The following is a 20,176-nucleotide window of genomic DNA, read 5'->3' on the forward strand; positions in this document are numbered from 1 at the left end:
TGGAGTGTCAGAATTGGGTGACGGGACGGTTACAAAGTAAACATGCTGCTGAAAAGTCGTGTTTTTCGGAAGAGTGGTATTTCCGTTATGTAGCCGATGACACATTGTTTCCAGATGCGAAGCTGTACACCTCCGCTCCGTTATTCGTAATAACTTCTATGGAAATGTTGTAAAATAGAAGAACGTTGGAGATGAAGCATCGGCTGCTGCAGGGGTGGATCCCTGTTTTGGTAAGTTGTTATACTTAAATAACATATAGCACTTTTTTTAATCGAATTATTATTAACATAAACTAAACCAGTCATAATTATGAAATAGGCTCGAGTCGGTGCAATTCTCGTGCTTCTATGTTAACTCGCATCATCAATCATTTTGGCATGCTCAACAACCTGCCTGCAGTTTACAATTATTATCACGATATGTTTAAAGCCTTGAATGTTGGTGACCTATTCCAATCATAGACTTTAAAACCATGTAATTTTACATTTGATGGGATGAAAGTTTACTTTTAATTGCCTTGGAGATAGTAAATGGCAAAGGGGCTTCTTCAACAAACAAAAAAACGTCCCGTTTAGAAAACGAATGAAACAAATATATTCTGAAGCACAGATTGGTTTAATAAACTCAAAGTTCTATTTTTTATTGCCGAGTAGACCACTTTATTGGTGTATTTTGAGGAAAACTGACAATTGATGTCGAGAAACAGACTTAATTCATTCATACTCAGTACACAATAGGCGAAAGTATTTTGATCAAACCATGGTTTTAATAATAGTGAAGGAATACATAGCTGTATGGGAAATTCTCTCCACAATTTTACGGCTAAAACTGTACTGTAGTGAAGGCCTATGTCCTTGAGTTGGTGCTTCATTATGGGTGATCTTGGATTGAGGTTGTGCATTTTGCCACTATGGCCTATTTATTGCCTTACCTCCCTAATCTTACTACATTTGCACACACTGTACACAGACTTTTCTATTGTGTTATTGACTGTACGTTTGTTTATCCCATGTGTAACTCTGTGTAGTTTGTGTCACACTGCTTTGCTTTATCTTGGCCAGGTCGCAGTTGTAAATGAGAACTTGTTCTCAACTGGCCTACCTGGTTAAATAAAGTTTAAAAAAAAATGTTTTGGTCACAGGTGTGATTGCCTTTGTGTGAAGAAAGAACTGAAGCTGTGACTGACAGAATGTCTTGGGGTGAGTTCATTGAGCTCCGTGAGCTGAGGCTCCATGACCCGATAGAGCTGACCAGCTGCGAGGTGCCTCGCTCACCACCTCGCCTGGAGCGGGCCAATGCTCTGCGGATCAGCCCAGGGAAGGTCCCAGAGCTGCTCAGCCGGGTGGGCATCATCAGACTGCTGGGGGATAGTCTGGACTTACTGCTCACAGATGAGAGGGGAGAGGGACATGACTTCCAGCCCTGCAGCCATGCCCAGCCCACCTGGTGTGACCTGTGTGGAGGCTTCATCTGGGGACTGTACAAACAGAGCCTGCGCTGTGCCAGTGAGTCTGCCTGCTGCACAGGATTTACTTGTGTGTGAGTGCATGATTATGATTGCATGTATTAGTGGTGGTCGGTGACTTCTAAGATGAGGGAGGAGGATCATTTTTTTTAATGAGCATGGCCTTCTTTCTATTACAGAGTATTGGATGACTGCCATTCATATTCCATTCACCCAGCTCAATGTAACATCGATTTAGGTTTAGGCTACTACATGACACTAAAATGTTCCCCTATACCCATCATGAGGTTGCTACAATCTAGCCTATGAATGAACGTTTACAACATCTAGCTGATCTAGGGTGTAATCAGAATCGGTGGAATGAATACACCCCTGATCACATGCAAACACAGTTCACTTTCATAGCAGCCACATAAAAACAGCATGATCACTTTGCTCGTTGTATAAATAATTCCTTCTCACAACTATCTACACGTTCTGCTCCTCTCACCTTTTCCCTGCGCTTGTGCACTTCAGTGCACAACACAACAGCTGTCTGTGACCAGGCGGAAAAAAACTTTCCAAGCCAAATCTTCATATTATGACTGATAACCACTACACAAATACACACAGCCTACGTCATTGTCACATCATAGTCAACAAAGCTACTAGAACTAACGCATTTGTAAACCCGCTACAATCATTCAATACAGTGTGCAGTTTAGCAGTTACACCGGCGGCCCCGGTAGCAATACATTTATACCAAATGCTTACCTTGACTTGGAAGAGTTACAGTGTTAGCAATAGCCAGCTAGCTAACATAGCATCCCTCTCTGTTTGAGCCAGGTGTTTGAGTAGACTAAACTAGGTAGCTGCATTTGCTAGCTAAGTGAAAGTAAAAAAATATATAACTCTCTCACTTGCTTCTCCTTAATTTTGGAAGAAATTAATTTGTTCAAAACCGTTCAACTATTGTGTTTCTCTCTCACTGAGTCAACTACTCACACCACATTTTATGCATTGCAGCACTAGCTAGTTGTAGCTTATGCTTTCAGTACTAGATTCATTCTCTGATATTTTGATTGGGTGGACAACATGTCAGTTCATGCTGCAAGAGCTCTGATAGATTGGAGGACACTCTCGGGAAGTTGTCATAATTACTTGCAATTCTATGGAAGGGGGTGAGAACCATGAGCTTCCAAGGTTTTGTATTGAAGTCAATGTACCCAGAGGAGGACAGAAGCTAGCTGTCCTCCGGCAACACCTTGGTGCTACACTACAGAGTGATGTTGAGGCTACTGTAGACCTTCATTTCAAAACAGTGTGTTTTAATCAATTATTTGGTGACGTGAATATATTTAGTATAGTTTTATCTAAAAAGGATAACGTTTTTTAATTGTTGACTATTTTTATGAAATTCACTGAGAAGGATGGTCCTCCCCTTCCTCCTCTGAGTAGCCTCCACTGACATGTATGTATGCGTGAGTGCATGTCGTGATTTATGATTGTGTAGCACGTGCAACTTACTGTACTCCTCAGCCTTAATTCGCTCGACTCATTAGCTAGCTTTTGAGGTGGCATGATCGGCTAAGACGCTTGAGGGAGGACGGTCACATGTGTTTGAGGCATATGTCCCTGGTTCGCGCCAGGTATGGACAGAATCGGGAGATTCACTAAGCAAGCAAACGTGATGTGCTTTACAGTTGCATGTCTGCATACATGTCTGTAGGCCTATACTCTCAGAATAAAGGTACAGAATTGTACTTCAAGGGGTACAAACTCTTGTCAACGTAGTGGTACCCTGTAAGGTACGTCCATTGATTGTACCATTAGTTATAGGTACATAATTGTACCCTTGCAGTTTGTACATTTAAAAGAGCCAAAAGGTAAATATACACTTTTTTTAGGGTACCACCACAGTGACAAGGCCATTTGTTCCTTTTAAGTGGCCAAAATGTACCTCTTCTATATACCTCATGTGCCTCATGTGTTCACTTCTCTCCATCATTCCCACTTCTGACACCAATGTAGAAAATTTGGGGGTAGCCCCAACCAAGTCTTGAACCTGGGTCCAGTAACTGTCAAGCCAACGCCTTAACCATTGACAAGGCCGCTCAGTGATGGGTTAAAGAGATTCTCCAATACTGTTGTATACTTTTTAGCCAGTAGTTCTGAAATTAGCGCTCACAAGCCAAAATTGGTCCCCGAAAGTTGTGTACTTAGTTACCACGTCATTGTCCTCGAGCCTCTGTAGCATGCATAAAGATCCTTTTTTTAAACTATGGGTGTTCATGAGCTGTGCACATGCTTAGCCTCACCCCACAAACTCATTGGACAATGCTGTGCTAATCTGATCCCACCTCCCACTTTAAACTTGCAACCTCATTGGACATAATTCCCTCTGCCAATCAACACTGTCCCTCGAGCTTGGTTGTGGCTAATTCCTGTTGTTGTACAGACTAGTATGACAAGCAAGTGATTGTGATAATGTTATAATTTATACAATGGAAAAGTTATAACCTACTTACAGTATATGTTTGCATCAAATTACCTACACCTTTAAAATCGTTTAATGATTATATATAGGCCAGTATTTGAATGAATAATGAATAATGAATAATGATAGCTGGCAATCAACTGCAGTTTTAGATTATACCTCATATCATGGAATACCTGCTGTGTAAACATATAAGGACACTCGGTGGAAAGACATATGAAACTATTTGATTGGGATGGATGGTTGAAACAACAGGTTGGGCTATATTTTCTCAACTAAAAAGGAAGTGGGTGAAAGATTCCATATACATTTCTCTTACGCATCACCGAAATGTGTGTTGTGTCCGGGATTCGCGCCTGGTTAAAACCTTAGAATGTTTTTATATATCGCTCAAAAGACTAAGCAAATACACCAGGGATTTCATTTCGGAGATGATGGGGAGCATAGTGTTTCTGATCAGGTTGACAATTGTCTTCTAATATATTTGTCAGGCTACGACGCCATCTTTAGCGCACATACTTTTCTGCTTACTTCTGCTTACTAGCTTATTGTAAAAGAGAAATTAAACTACAACCGGCGTCTAATAGATCTAATTATTTTTATGTTTTCTAATTTAGGGTGAGAGGATTTGATTGACATATTCTATGTATTTTCCCTTATGAAAATAACTCATGGTAAGGTCTAAGTAGCCAGGCAATCCTACTCGCTTCAGATCATGACATGAACGAGCACGTATCTTGTGGACTAGATAATGGCAGGTTAGAATGTAGCAACTGCAGATGGTTTACTATGCATGTATGAGCCATACACTGACTCGTCGAGTCCAAAACGGGAGGTTTAAGAAAATAACGAGGTTGTTTTTGATACTCCGGAATGTATCTTTAAGATGGCTAAAATATTAATTACAGATCTTTATTGTCACATGCTCTTATGTAAGCCTTTTATAAAGACTTTAGAAGTGGCAACGGACATACTCAACCTTTAACTAACATAACCACAGTACACTTAAACTGGTACAAAACTTCAGCTCACGGGTGGCCAAAAATAACTAACTTAATGTTATGGGCCCACTAAGCTTATGATCGTACCTTTATATTACAAATATTATGTAAAAATGTTTACCATTATACTAGATTATCCAACTGCAATTGAATCCCATCCGCAGAGTACGACCCTGCCTCACACAGGAAGCGGCACAGGTCCTAATCCAGGCACTTGTCATCTCCCGTCTGGATTACTGCAACTCGCTGTTGGCTGGGCTCCCTGCCTGTGCCATTAAACCCCTACAACTCATCCAGAACGCCGCAGCCCGTCTAGTGTTCAACCTTCCCAAGTTCTCTCACGTCACCCCGCTCCTCCGCTCTCTCCACTGGCTTCCAGTTGAAGCTCGCATCCGCTACAAGACCATGGTGCTTGCCTATGGAGCTGTGAGGGGAACGGCACCTCAGTACCTCCAGGCTCTGATCAGGCCCTACACCCAAATAAGGGCACTGCGTTCATCCACCTCTGGCCTGCTCGCCTCCCTACCACTGAGGAAGTACAGTTCCCGCTCAGCCCAGTCAAAACTGTTCGCTGCTCTGGCTCCCCAATGGTGGAACAAACTCCCTCACGACGCCAGGACAGCGGAGTCAATCACCACCTTCCGGAGACACCTGAAACCCCACCTCTTTAAGGAATACCTAGGATAGGATAAAGTAATCCTTCTCACCCCCCCCCCCCTTAAAATATGTAGATGCACTATTGTAAAGTGGCTGTTCCACTGGATGTCATAAGGTGAATGCACCAATTTGTAAGTCGCTCTGGATAAGAGCGTCTGCTAAATGACTTAAATGTAAATGTAGATTATCTGCATATTTACCCTAAAAGGTACCAAACAGTATCTTGTGAGATCCAATGTGTACCTCTGAAGGTATATAATGTGTATTTTGATATTTGTGTAATGCAGGGCACAACCCTAACCGTAGCCTTTTTTTCTGAAATTGTATGTGTGTGAGTGTTGTATATGTGTTGTAAGGTTTAACTAGGGCTATTAGGTATTATATAGCCTGTTTGTGCATAGGCCATATTTTTGTGTGTTTACGTGTGATCCAGACCCATTATAGCTTTGGTTCATTGTTTCTCAACTGATCTAAATGGGCTTTTTGTGACACTTGCTCCATTCACAGGACACTGTATTCATTAGACCTGAATAGGCTTTAATGAGGAGTCATTGCAAATAGGTACATTACCATTTCCAGCAGCAAAGAACAAGCTGAGAACCAAACCGCTTGCCTGGAAATCCCAGACCCAGTTTTAGCTCTGGGGTATTTGTCAAAACAAGACTCACAGATTCAATCAGCAGTTGGCGGCAGTCTATTTATGAGGACGTTGAGATGGTTCTAGTGGTTTGTTGTCTCTTTGTATTGGTGCTGTCGGTTTGTTGGTATCCAGCACCGCGTTCCTCTTGCATAGTCTTTAAAGTTTCACTATGAACTCCTCTGGCCATACAGGGAACTAACTAGATCTAAACTGTAAGAGCCCTTGGGCAACAACTCACACTTGCAGTTGGCTATATGACACCAATTACATTCAGGCAGGATGTCAATGTTTCACTACCAGGCATTTCATCACAACCAGTCCTACATCCTTTGTATTGTAATGTGTGACCATTAGATTTGTGGGGAGATAAATGTCTGAAGCGTATTGGAATATGCTGGTAAAATCTCTCCATGACATGAATCTCCTTACATTAATATACAGCTGTTTTATTTGTACAATAATCACTCTACGTTCCAGCAATACTTTTCTAATTATGTCCTGTTTGTGACCAAATTGAAGTCAAATACGTCAGTGACAAGTTTTGATCTCTGTCAAACGTGTAATGACTCACTGTGGCCAGCGGAGGACAGCAGACAATTTAGAAATCCAAAATGTCCCAAAGCTGGAGGGATGGAACGGGAGGGATGACCCAAAACTACGAAATGGATGTTTCTGAGCCAGTGGGTGCCACTTTTTTATAGTCAATCTTTCCTTACACCTGTGTGTCATCTTGGCTGATCTATTCGTAGACCGTGGCCTTACAAAATGTAGAGCCCTGGTGGACGAGCCCCAACTTTAATTGCAACCCATGATCTATTCTATTAAATCCTGTTTATCATTCACCTCTCTTTTCTCACAGATTGCAGATTCACGTGTCACTACAGATGTCGAGCTGTTATCCAATTAGATTGCAGTTTGGATGGTAGCTCCATAGTTGAACAAACATGTGTTATGGAACACACCATGGAGACCGATACAGATGTGGTAAGAACCTCATGATCCGATACAGACTGTACATGCATGTCATTATGTGTTCTCTGTACTCTCACCCTCATTCACCGGCCATTTTATGTCACCTTTATTTAACTAGGCAAGTCAGTTAAGAACAAATTCTTATTTATAATGACGGGCTAATATATATATATTTTGTAAGAATAATTCACTGGCCATGTCATGTGTCATGACCACTATCTATCCACTATCTTCTAGGCCACACTGTGGTGACATGGTGTCTACATACTCACTTGTAAACACGCCTCTTCCTTTCTATCCCATCACCCTGGAAATAATGCATTAGGTCCTTTCTCACCATTTCCTTTAGATACAGTAGCATGGAGCATCACTTTTAGTTGTTCTTGTTGGATCTACACTCCCCTCTGTATTTATTTGGACACTGATGAGTCAATTTGTCCCTGTACTCCAGCATTTTGGATTTGTGATCAAATGTTGTATATGAGACAGTACAGAATGTCACCTTTTATTTGAGGGTATGTTTTATTGTTAAAGCATTTTATCTTGTTCACCCATTTTGAAAAAGTACATTTTTCATAAATATTTGGACAAATTCCCATATAGTGTATTCAAGTAGTCAAAAGTTTAATATTTGGCCCCATATTCCTAGCACACAATGACTACATCAAGATTGTGCAATTGCAGTTTGTTTTGATTGTGTTTCGGATAATGTTTTGCCCAATAGGAACTGAATGGTGAATAATGTATTGTGTCATTTTGGAGTCACTTTTATTGTAAATAAGAGTAGATGTTTCTGAACACTTCTACATGAATGTGAATGCTGCCATGATTATGGCTAATGAATGAATCTTGAATAATGATGAGTGAGAAAGTTGGAGGCATAAAGATCATACCCCCCCCCCAAAAAAAAAATGCTACCCCCCCCCTTTATTGGTAATGGTGAGAAGTTAGCATGTCTTGTGGGTATAATTTTATGCCTCAGTAACTTTCTCACTCAGTCGCTCTGGATAAGAGCGTCTGCTAAATGACTTAAATGTAAATGTAAATGTAAATTAATTCATGATTATCTGTAATCATGGTAGCATCCATGTTATTGCCGAAGTGTACGGAAAACATATTCTATTCTTGTTTACAATAAAAGTGACTCCAAATGACACAATGTAAAATCTACCAGTCATTTCTATTGGGCACAATATAATCTGAAACACATCCAAGATAGACTGCAAATGCATCCAACAAGTTTGTAAAGTCAAAAGCTTGATGTAGTCATTGCCTGCTAAGAATATGGGAACAAATACTAAACATTTGACTACTTTACTACACATTAAGTGTATTTGTCCAAATAGCACCGTGAAATGGGGGGACTAGATACATGCTTCCTTACAGATATCTATGAAAATACCCTCAAATAGAAGTTGACGTTCTTTACTGTCGCCTCATACGAAACATTTGATCTCAAATCCAAAAAAGCTGAAGTATAGAGCCAAATAAAAAGTGTTAGCAACACGGTCCAATGAAATGTAGGGTAGTGTATATATTTTCCTCTAAAGTGGTGCGGTTCTTTGTAAACTCCTGAGCTTTACATGTCTACTTATGTCATGCATTTGCCATGTGAATACTCCAAACTCTTATCATGTGAGTACTCTACGCTCTGTTAACATGTGAATCCTCACATGATTTTCATCTTCTCAAACGCCTTTATTGTTTGTTGGCAGACAGGGAAGGGAGTGGTATGATGTCATTAGGGAGTTGGAATTTCCCCTCAGTGCCCAATCATAGCCTGTTGCGCTGGTTTTGTGTATTTTCTAATCTCAACCGCCTGGGTGGAGCCTCTGCGGGCCGGGGGAGGGAAGGTAAGGGCTAGAAGGGATACCATTTTTTGTCACCTTTACGTCAAAAGGTGTTGTTTTTAGCATTTTAGCTAACCCTATAACCCAACCCTTTTTCCAACCTTAACCTAATTATCCTAACATGCTGCGTAAATTATCAGAATCTGCTGCGTAAATTGTCCTAGCCTGCTACGAAAAGTGAATTTTGACAAAGACTGTATCCCGTCTAGTCAAAACCAGGAGAGCGATGGAAAAGCGGGGGCTGGTCCATCATCCAGTTCTCAGCTAGTTGTGAGAAGCCGAAACGTGGCCAGATTGAACAGGAAACCGACAGAAACGCTCTTTAGAACAACATTGTCGAAGTTTACAGAGATATACCTACTATACCAGCAGTCCTTATTACTTTACACTCTATCTGTTTTAACGTTTCTGTAGTTACACGTTTATTACAGTGGTATACTACAATTTGTAGATATAACTCGTTTTATTAAACAGGAAACGACACCTAGCAGCGCTCATATCCAAGCCGAATTAGATTATTTTTTTAACCGGACACATCTTGGCGAATTCTAAACACTACATCGCTCCAGACGGTTGGTTACATTGTAACAGTTTGATAATGACAGACACGGTCAGCGGTTCGGATAAAAGCCTGTCCTTCGAGAAGACGTGGGGCAGCTCCACCAGCAGCGGATACTGCAGTGGGGACTCCGATTCAGAGTTCGAGCAGTACTTCACTGCTCGCACATCATTCCTTCACAAACCCAAGAAGGAGAAGGTGAGAGGAGAACAATTTGTCAAGTAGTTGAATAAGACTTATTGAATAAGATGTTGGCTAGTCATGCCTTCGCCTTCACCGATGTTCATGTATAATATGTTAGACTATCTTGTGTGTAGCTTCCTTTATATTATACTTTCTAATAGAGTTATGACGTGATATAGGCATAAACTCGAGTATTTCAAATAACATATCATATATATTTTGATGTAGTAGTAACTATGATGACCACTCTTATTAAAACGTTAATTGGAATCTACTGCGTTTCTCTCATATTACAATGATGACTCGTATATCCCGATGCTGAGAACCGCTCAAGAGTTTAGTGAACACACCCACGATAACCCCTCAGGTTTCACAACTCACACAAGTCATGTACTATTCTTCTCTGGACCATTCAGAAACAAATGACTTCACTCACATTGCTTCACACCGGAAAAGCTTGCACACACAAGCCTGCACAGACATCTCCGGAGGGTTTGAATGAGTAGCCTACTAGACATATAGGGAATGGCAACATTTGATCATGTTTCATTTACTCATATTTCTACAGCATCTTGAATAAACACATTAGATAATGTTATACACAGTTGAGTCAAAACAGTAATATCAGCACAGTAAAAATGGGTGACTCCTTAGTTGATTGTTCTGGCTTCCATTTTGTGATTGCCTATTTACTAGTTGCAGGACATTTAACGATGCTCTGGAACTTTGGCGAATAATCCGTTTTTCAAACCTCCCGCTTTGGGCTGAATGTGTCAATGTGTAGTTTATACATGCGTAATCTATGAGCAGAATAATTATTGTTTAACCTCAATCAACTGTTTTTCTGGAAGCTGTGCTCAGTGGTATGAGTTCAGTTAAACCTAAAGAGGGTGTGAAGGGTGCATACAGTGAAAGATGAAGTGGATGCATAATATAGGCTTTTAAGTCACAATATGGCTGACATCCATAGGTGGCGCGTGAGTTTCAAGTTTAGGGAAGCATTTATTTTTAATTTTAATTTTATTGCGCCTTTTTAAAATTGCACCTTTTTTATAATGCATCGCATTTGCAGACTAACAGAAGTGGGACCAAGTCACTATTATTTACATTTACATTTAAGTCATTTAGCAGACGCTCTTATCCAGAGCGACTTACAAATTGGTGCATTCACCTTATGACATCCAGTGGAACAGTCACTTTACAATAGTGCATCTAAATCTTAAAGGGGGGTGAGAGGGAATACTTATCCTATCCAAGGTATTCCTTAAAGAGGGGGTTTCAGGTGTCTCCTGAAGGTGGTGATTGACTCCACTGTCCTGGCGTCGTGAGGGAGTTTGTTCCACCATTGGGGGCCAGAGCAGCGAACAGTTTTGACTGGGCTGAGCGGGAGCTGTACTTCCTCAGTGGTAGGGAGGCGAGCAGGCCAGAGGTGGATGAACGCAGTGCCCTTGTTTGGGTGTAGGGCCTGATCAGAGCCTGGAGGTACTGAGGTGCCGTTCCCCTCACAGCTCCGTAGGCAAGCACCATGGTCTTGTAGCGGATGCGAGCTTCAACTGGAAGCCAGTGGAGAGAACGGAGGAGCGGAGAACCTGGTTGAACACCAGACGGGCTGCGGCGTTCTGGATGAGTTGAAGGGGTTTAATGGCACAGGCAGGGAGCCCAGCCAACAGCGAGTTGCAGTAATCCAGACGGGAGATGACAAGTGCCTGGATTAGGACCTGCGCCGCTTCCTGTGTGAGGCAGGGTCGTACTCTGCGGATGTTGTAGAGCATGAACCTACAGGAACGGGCCACCGCCTTGATGTTGGTTGAGAACGACAGGGTGTTGTCCAGGATCACACCAAGGTTCTTAGCGCTCTGGGAGGAGGACACAATGGAGTTGTCAACCGTGATGGCGAGATCATGGAACGGGCAGTCCGTCCCCGGGAGGAAGAGCAGCTCCGTCTTGCCGAGGTTCAGCTTGAGGTGGTGATCCGTTATCCACACTGATATGTCTGCCAGACATGCAGAGATGCGATTCGCCACCTGGTCATCAGAAGGGGGAAAGGAGAAGATTAGTTGTGTGTCGTCTGCATAGCAATGATAGGAGAGACCATGTGAGGTTATGACAGAGCCAAGTGACTTGGTGTATAGCGAGAATAGGAGAGGGCCTAGAACAGAGCCCTGGGGGACACCAGTGGTGAGAGCGCATGGTGAGGAGACAGATTCTCGCCACGCCACCTGGTAGGAGCGACCTGTCAGGTAGGACGCAATCCAAGCGTGGGCCGCGCCGGAGATGCCCAACTCGGAGAGGGTGGAGAGGAGGATCTGATGGTTCACAGTATCGAAGGCAGCCGATAGATCTAGAAGGATGAGAGCAGAGGAGAGAGAGTTAGCTTTAGCAGTGCGGAGCGCCTCCGTGATACAGAGGAGAGCAGTCTCAGTTGAATGACTAGTCTTGAAACCTGACTGATTTGGATGAAGAAGGTCATTCAGAGAGAGATAGCGGGAGAGCTGGCCAAGGACGGCACGTTCAAGAGTTTTGGAGAGAAAAGAAAGAAGGGATACTGGTCTGTAATTGTTGACATCGGAGGGATCGAGTGTAGGTTTTTTCAGAAGGGGTGCAACTCTTGCTCTCTTGAAGACGGAAGGGACGTAGCCAGCGGTCAGGGATGAGTTGATGAGCGAGGTGAGGTAAGGGAGAAGGTCTCCGGAAATGGTCTGGAGAAGAGGGGAGGAGATAGGGTCAAGCGGGCAGGTTGTTGGGCGGCCGGCCGTCACAAGACACAAGTCACAAGCAAGTCACAAGGTTCGAGTCTCGAGTCAAGTCCAAGTTGTGCATTCTAAGAGCAAGTCGAGTCACATGTTTTTTCAAGTTAAGTCTCAAGTTAAGTAAAAATCTATACATGCAATGACTTGTTCAACTACAAATCTATCTATTTATTGAGGCGACCAGACAGACCCTTTCATTATTTTGTCTACAACATATTTTGATGATGTCATTGTAAAATAGGGACCTTGTAGCTGTGGTAAGGGCATGACATCAGAAGACAAGGCAGGTTGATGTGCTCAGTGTAGATGTATTTTACTGGTCTTTGTGAATCAATGTTGAAATTGCCATATCTTATAGCATTTACCAAATGTACACGAGCAATTGGCCTAAAGAAATAGCCACTTTATTAAGCACAACATGTCCTGTCTGAATGGACACAGGTAGATGGCAAGACTGCAGTCTCCCCTTGAGAAACCAAATGAAATCTGCCTAACAGGACCTCAAACTGGTACATGTAAGCACTTGGCCCCACCCCGGACCATATGATTACCCAATTGGCAATTACAACCAACAGGGTTTGAACAAGGTGCTAAAAGTACTTGAATTTGGCACTCTGAAACTCAACTACTGGAATACTTTTAATAATAATAATAATAATTATATTAATACTTTTGAAAGTCTGACATTTTCTCAAGTTAGTACTTCAAAAGAGAGGAGAACAGAAAATGATCAAATATGTTCATATGAAAAATATTTGAAAAATGTATTGGTCTTGCAAATTTCCAAATAAACTGGTTTACAATGTAAAAGGCCATTTCCACATCCATTGGTACATACATTTATCTTAATTATCATTCGTACATGGAACAATAATTTTATCTTATTGGACGTACTGACTCAAAAGCGTGCGGTGAAATACACATAGCCCATTTCTGTGCATACTGAAGCTTGCACACTCCTATTACGCACAACCAGACAGACACAGACACACGGACCTCCGACATAACCCGGGAAATAAGAACAATGCAAACCATACATTGAATGAAATAAACAGAACTTCTACCTTGTGAGTCTTGAACGTTCATGTGCACAATAAACATTGCGCCCACTCCGAGGGTAAGAAATGGTAGGCTAAATGAAAATGTATCTTATCAAACATGAAAAAGAAATGTTTAAGTGTTAAAATAATGGATGGAATGATGAAACGCTAGCAATTATTGTAGGATTAGATGGAATATAGATTTACCACATGTGCATTTAAAAGTGTGAAAGAAAGCAACAAAAGCATTTCAACAAGAGAATAAGTTCTCTCCACTGTCGGGAGTTTGGCGAGTACAAGTGGAGAGACACGCCTCTGGTGCGTTTTCGCCACAGTAATAATTACTTTTTTTTATTTTTTATATTCCAAATGCAAACCTGTTACGAGAATTCTATTCTCCTATTCACTAACCCATTCAATTATGTTACCCTCAGTCTGTTATATCAGGATTTGTAAGATTACTGACAGAAACGAAAACAGACAGAGGCCCAGTCTACCAAAGTTAAATGTTTTCAATTTGTAGTGACACACATACTTCCACACAAACCACCCACCAATCAAGACTAGGGGAGTCCGTGAGAATAGCGTCTTCCTGCCCTCCCCTATGATAAGGAGAGGCCTGGGACTAGGAAGTTCTCAGTGTCCCAGCCAAGGTCGCCCCGAATCTGGCTCAGACAGATAGTCTGTTATCAAAATACTAGACGCATTGTTAACGTTGATTCTGACTAAGAACTACACTCCGGGATATATTACACAGTACAGTATCATAATAATCGACCTACTCTCACATACATGCATTATAATAATCGAATGATTCATATCAATTTCATACAATCACATGGTTTCAGACTTATGTAATATTCTAATAATTTATTAAAACACATTTCCTTATTAAAATCTCATAAGTAAATTCTACATTTCAGGTAATTTGATTGTAGGTTTGCTGGTCCAATCAGAGGGCCGAGTGTGCGTTTCACTTGTGGTTCACTTGTTGTTGCAAAGCACCATGTTGCGGCTACTGTCGCTGGCTGCGTGGAGAGTAATCCAACGGACTCGGCGCCACAAAATGAGTGACAAAACCGTTACAAAACATGGCCAGATAATTTAAAGTCATCAGTCTCAAGTCAGTCAAGTCTCAAGTTGTTTTTATTTTCTATCAAGTTGAGTTTCAAGTCATCAAGTTTGCAACTCAACGTCGTGACTCAAGTCCACAACTCTGCAGACGAATGTAAACGAGGCGAATATTCCTGTGACGAGTAGATTGCATAGTCATAATTTAGGCCATTAATATAACTCAGTCACTGTTAGCAAAACAGACCGTACTGAACAATGCATGCCTGAGTGTGTAGTGACATAGAGTAGGCCTATAATCCTTTCTCTGCACTGGAAAAATGTGGCCTTTAATAATCGCATTACTCCCCCCCCAAAGAAATTAACAGTGGTACTGATCCAATGATAAAGCCAATGAATATGCGCACACTCACCGGGAATATGGGGATGTTCTCCACAGGTGCCAATAAGATAGGCTACTGTTGGCTCCATTGGGAGTTGAGAATTTTGATGACTAGAGACAGATCAATCTTTTCTTTGTCTTCTCTTTTCCGCAATAGCCATTCGCGTTCTAAACTATGTTTTTCCTACAATCATATTTTGAAATACTGCGATAGGCCTATTTAACTGCTTTTCACTAACCGATGCAACTCAACAGTCAGCTATCTGGTAGTCTATTCGCCGCGCGCTGACCAAGCGCTTCAAACAATCCACAGCTAATTTTTTAAAGAAGCTAATGATCCTCTCTGGCCAAATTATGCTCTCTGGTTTGAATTATTTGTATTTATTTATATATAGGCATGAGTAATTATAAAGCACATTTTGGCAAATTGTATTAGATTTACTTTCGGTGGAAGCTTATCTTTTGATTATCCCATTATTCCTCCTCCACCAAACTTTACAGTTGGCACTATGCATTCAGGCAGGTAGCGTTCTCCTGGCATCCACTAAATCGGCGGACTGCCAGATGGTGAAGCATGATTCATCAGTCCAGAAAACGCGTTTCCACTGCTCCAGAGTCCAATGGCGGCGAGCTTTACACCCCTCAGCCGATGCTTTGCATTGTGCATGGTGATCTTAGGCTCGTGTTTGGCTGCTCGGCCATGGAAACCCATTTCAAAAAGCTCCCGACGAACAGTTATTGTGCTGATATGGCTTCCAAAGGCAGTATGGAACTCCATAGTGAGTGTTGCAACTGAGGACAGACAATTTTTACGCACTATGCGCTTCAGCAATCGGCAGTCCCATTCTGTTAGATTGTGTGGTCTACCACTTCGTGACTGAGCCATTGTTGCTCCTAGACGTTTCCACTTCACAATAATGGCACTTACAGTTGACCAGGGCAGAAATTTGCCGAACTGACTTGTTGGAAAGCATCCCATCACGGTGCCACATTGAAAGTCACTGAGTTCTTCAGTATGGCCATTCTACTGGCAATGTTTTTCTATGGAGATTGCATGGCGGTGTGCTCAACAGACACCTGTTAGTAACGGTGTCTGGCTGAAATAGCCGAATCCACTAATTTGAAGGGGTCTCCACATACTTTTGTATGTAGTGTATAATATGAACGGTCTGGCACAGTTTCTGCTCTCTGAGAGAAAGGTGTTCAGGCTGGCCGCTTCTCTCTCTGAAGTGATGCTCTGCATGGTCCCAAAGTCAGCCGACCAGTATGCTAAACAGCCGTGGCATTTTAATCGGGATTGGAATTAATTTAGGCCATTTTTACATTTTTGGTCTTGCGCATACCCAACTGATGCTCCTGGCTGTGGCTGCGCCATTTCCCCTAGAATGTCCCTTACTTGGGCCAGCCCCCTAGCAAGTTCAACCATATGAGTGACAGCTAGCAAGAGGCACATCGTGCACACACAGCAGAGAAAGAGTGATGACGTGGTGCACATACAGTATCTGCACGTGACATAGTACGCAATTTTTGGGTACCACTTTTGGTCTGTGAGCACTACTTTCAGAATTACGAACTAAAAATTATACAAACGTACAGGAGAATCTCTTTAACACCCTTTCTATCTGCATTGGGATTCAGGTTATTGATCTGATTTTGCACAACTTGACATTGATTTATGTAGTTGTGGGTAGAATGAGTTTGAGTTTGAGACTTTGTCCCAGAGGACAGATAATGTTGGTGCTGATGTTAACACCTGCCAGGAGGATTTATGAGTATTGATCTATGGATCCTCCCCCCTCCCATAACAAGCATTTCGCTAAACTCGCAATAACATCTGCTAACCATGTGTATGTGACCAATGAAATTGGATTTTATTTGAAAAGCAGCTACTGTCAACAGGGTCATTTTGGGCTAGCTGGTCCTTTTAATTGATACAGGAAGAAGAGTTCTGTACATCACATGTCTTGAATGACATTCTCACACAGGAAGCGAGGACAGACCATTAGACACAGGAAGCGCATAGTTGTGGTGGTTACTGTGTCCATGGGAGACATTTAAATAACTTGTAGATGCTGGAGGCCAAATGTGAATTGCTAAAAGATGGCTGAGATTCTGTGAGGATTAGGCAGCTGACTCCACAGGATATGACTGTAAAACAGATGAAGGCTTTGTGTCTGACTCTCAAGCGGGGGGGTTGCCTGAGGGGGGCGGCTATTTTTACATGAACACAGCTTTAAGGAATGCAGTCCACAGCTTTTGCAGACATCACAAACAGCTGCAAGTTCCCTCATGATGCCTCCCTCTACAGAGATAGAAGGAGTTGAGGAACTGGGATTGGTCAGTGCTGACATCATTGTGGCCCACTGCTTCCCTATCATAGGGAAGCTATGGCTACGTTGACAGGAAGTTTGGAATCTGATGCAACCAGCGATAACTTTGTGAAAGAAGGTGTGGAGCTTACAGGAAGTTAGCACTGTGAAGCATAGGCTGCTACAGTCCACAAAATAATATAAGTAATTTGTTTTTAGCACATTTGTTATAAGCCGTAACAAGTAGGAATGCTGTTTCTCATTCAAGACAATTTTGATTTACACCAGTCTAGTGCTTCCTTTTCTCACCAAACCCAATCTAGTCCTCTGCTCTACTGAACTCTGACCACTGTGAACCTGACTCCCCAAGTCTCCTGAAATCAAATTTCCCCTCCGTGACCCAAAATGTTGTGGATTGTTTGTTTAGATAGGCCCACATCACACAATTCTTAGTCATAATTTGACATGCAAAACGTTAAACCTTGGCTCTCTGCTGACACACGGTGGTAGAACACCAATGTTTCCCTTTTTTGTCTTGCACTGTCAGTTTAAGAAGACGAATGAGTAAACATTGAGTGGCTAATTGAAATATTGACTCCCTTCTCTCTGGTCAGGATGAACAGGTTGAATCGGGGAAGCAGCAGGATCTGTCAGTCACAGAGATCCAGCAGAAGGTGAAGGAGTACAATGCTCAAATCAACAGCAACTTGTTCATGAACCTGGTGAGTAGTAACAATTGCTCTTATGCCATTGCAGTAAGTAGTAACATTGCAATTACTCTAACACTGTCTGCATTACCATGTTGTTATTGTTCAACTCCATTACTGCACAATTCAACACGAATACGTTTCGTGAGGATGAATTCCTAAATGTTTTCATTCTTTTCAACAGAACAAAGATGGCTCCTACACTGGCTTCATAAAGGTCCAGTTCAAGCTGCTACGACCCGTGTCAGTTCCCCCACCAAGAAAGGGTACTGCAACACAGGTTGGTGCGGGCAAGAAGACTGGGGGAGTTAAGCGTCGCACCTCTTTTTACCTGCCCAAGGATACGTCCAAACACCTACATATCAGCTCCCGCACATGTGCTCGTGAGGTCATCGAAGCCTTGTTGAAGAAGTTCACCGTGGTGGACAACCCTGGAAAGTTTGCTTTGTTTGAGAGCACAAAGCGCCATGACCAAGGTAAGCCCGCCTCTGTCACCTCTTGTCTGTGGTCTTGCAGCAGCATGGCTTTTCTTTTATTCTGCCCCGACATCTCATTGATAAATATTAATATTAATACTGTTGTTTAATTCCGTGGTCTCTTCTTCCTCTTCCTGTATTTCAGTATTCCTGCGCAAGCTGTCTGACGACGAGAGTCCACTCCACCTGCGTCTGTGTGCTGGACCCAATGACAAAGCCCTCAGTTTGGTGTTAAAAGAGAATGAGACTGGAGAGGTCAACGTGAGTATTGAGCATTCATCGGGTATTCATTCTCAAACCAACATGGTCATTTCACATTGTGCAGCTTACACTAATGTTCCGTCTCCCTCCTCTATCTTTCCAGTGGGATGCCTTTTCTATGCCAGAGCTCAAGAACTTTGTTCGCATGTTACAACGTGAGGAGGAGGAGCATGTCAAGCAAATAGTGCAGCGCTACGCACTAGCCCGCACCAGGATGCAGGAGGCCCAAGCTGCTAGTCCCACCCCTGGTGGTTCCACCCCTGGCTGAGAAACCGCTTCCCTACGGGACTACCTGCACCTCTGACTGACAATCATCAGAAGATGACCAGTCACTGCATCCAAAGATCCCAGAGAACACAACTCGACACCTCCCTCAAAGGAGGAGAATGAAAGAGCGAATGAGAGCGAGCGGGCGCATGAGAGCGAGCGGGCAAGCGCGTGTGAGTGTGAGAGAATCAGAAGTGCCATACAACTGGAGAGAGTCTGTTGTGCCTGAGAGAGAATGAGAGTTGAGAGAGAGAGAGTATGTGAAACTGTGGCTGATGAGAGACTGGCTTTGTCCAGTACTTCCTCTCATTGTGGAGGTGCCATTTGACTATCCTGGGTAAGCTACCCGACTCGTAATGTTCATCACCTGTTATTCTTGCTGGCAGCAGGGTCCATCATTTATAGCTTTTGGGTAACAAATCAAAAACGCCTGTTTCTCTCCCTTACTGCCAAGCAATAGAAGGGAAGCCAACCTATTAGCTCAGACAAATGTTGAACAAATTCAGATACCGTCTGGTTCAGTATCTCCAGGCCTTAATGCTAGTCAGAATAATAAGTGATGGACATTATGGGCCAGGTAATCCAGGTTTCCATTTGCCCCCAATGCCTTCCATATACCTCCTGCACATCCATACTATGATGGATGTTACTCTTTTTTGCTTTCCCTTTATGAGGCTGAGTGGGAGTGCCCCGTGTGTTGGGAGCACTGTGATTGTCAATTGAGAGGACAATCCCCAGGTCGATTTAATTGATAGGGGAATTGTCCTGAAACTTTGAACAGGAAGCTGTTGCTTTTTATAGAATGTTCGTATGTTTGTATTGTCTATATTTGTATGTTCTTTGTGATGTTCTAAAACTCTGTTAAAACAACAAAATAATAGAACTGAGAATCTGTTTCATATTATCAGCATATGTCTATATCTCTTGCAATAATAATTTGACTGTCCTTGACTATCCCCTTTTCAATTTCAACATTTTTATGTTACATCTGTCCAGTGTCAAATATTTGTTGAAATAATAATAGATTTGCACTGTTCACATTAAACAAGTTCCTTCACAAAAGTACATGTCTTTGTAGTGGGGGTATGCTATTGGGATGATATTCATTAG

The 20,176-nt window shown here is 42.3% G+C and overlaps 1 protein-coding gene across 3 annotated transcripts; it reads left to right on the forward strand.

The window, feature by feature from the left end:
• Nucleotides 1-66: 66 nt before the first annotated feature.
• LOC124031550 (ras association domain-containing protein 1-like) lies at nt 67-20,128 on the forward strand. 3 transcript variants are annotated; one of them, XM_046342939.1, is made up of 7 exons: nt 75-230; nt 1,142-1,505; nt 7,099-7,223; nt 17,970-18,077; nt 18,247-18,538; nt 18,684-18,799; nt 18,903-20,128. In XM_046342939.1, the coding sequence occupies exons 2-7, from the start codon at nt 1,190-1,192 to the stop codon at nt 19,065-19,067; spliced, it is 1,122 nt and encodes a 373-aa protein (XP_046198895.1). In that variant the 5' UTR covers nt 75-230; nt 1,142-1,189; the 3' UTR covers nt 19,068-20,128. The 3 variants fall into 3 exon arrangements, with proteins under 3 accessions (XP_046198897.1, XP_046198895.1, XP_046198896.1); XM_046342941.1 differs by lacking the exon at nt 1,142-1,505 and having other exon boundaries at nt 67-230; XM_046342940.1 differs by lacking the exons at nt 75-230; nt 1,142-1,505; nt 7,099-7,223 and adding an exon at nt 9,125-9,818.
• The last annotated feature ends 48 nt before the right edge of the window (nt 20,129-20,176 follow it).

This window comes from Oncorhynchus gorbuscha, linkage group LG03 (genome assembly GCF_021184085.1).
Source record: "Oncorhynchus gorbuscha isolate QuinsamMale2020 ecotype Even-year linkage group LG03, OgorEven_v1.0, whole genome shotgun sequence".
NCBI classification, from domain to species: domain Eukaryota; kingdom Metazoa; phylum Chordata; class Actinopteri; order Salmoniformes; family Salmonidae; genus Oncorhynchus; species Oncorhynchus gorbuscha.

Excerpts from the sequence above, each read along its gene's own strand:
- LOC124031550 (XM_046342939.1), top strand. The coding sequence starts at position 1,190 with ATGTCTTGGGGTGAGTTCATTGAGCTCCGTGAGCTGAGGCTCCATGAC. Across the intron at positions 18,078-18,246 it reads GCAACTTGTTCATGAACCTG|AACAAAGATGGCTCCTACAC; the intron begins GTGAGTAGTAAC and ends TCTTTTCAACAG. Across the intron at positions 18,539-18,683 it reads CACAAAGCGCCATGACCAAG|TATTCCTGCGCAAGCTGTCT; the intron begins GTAAGCCCGCCT and ends CCTGTATTTCAG.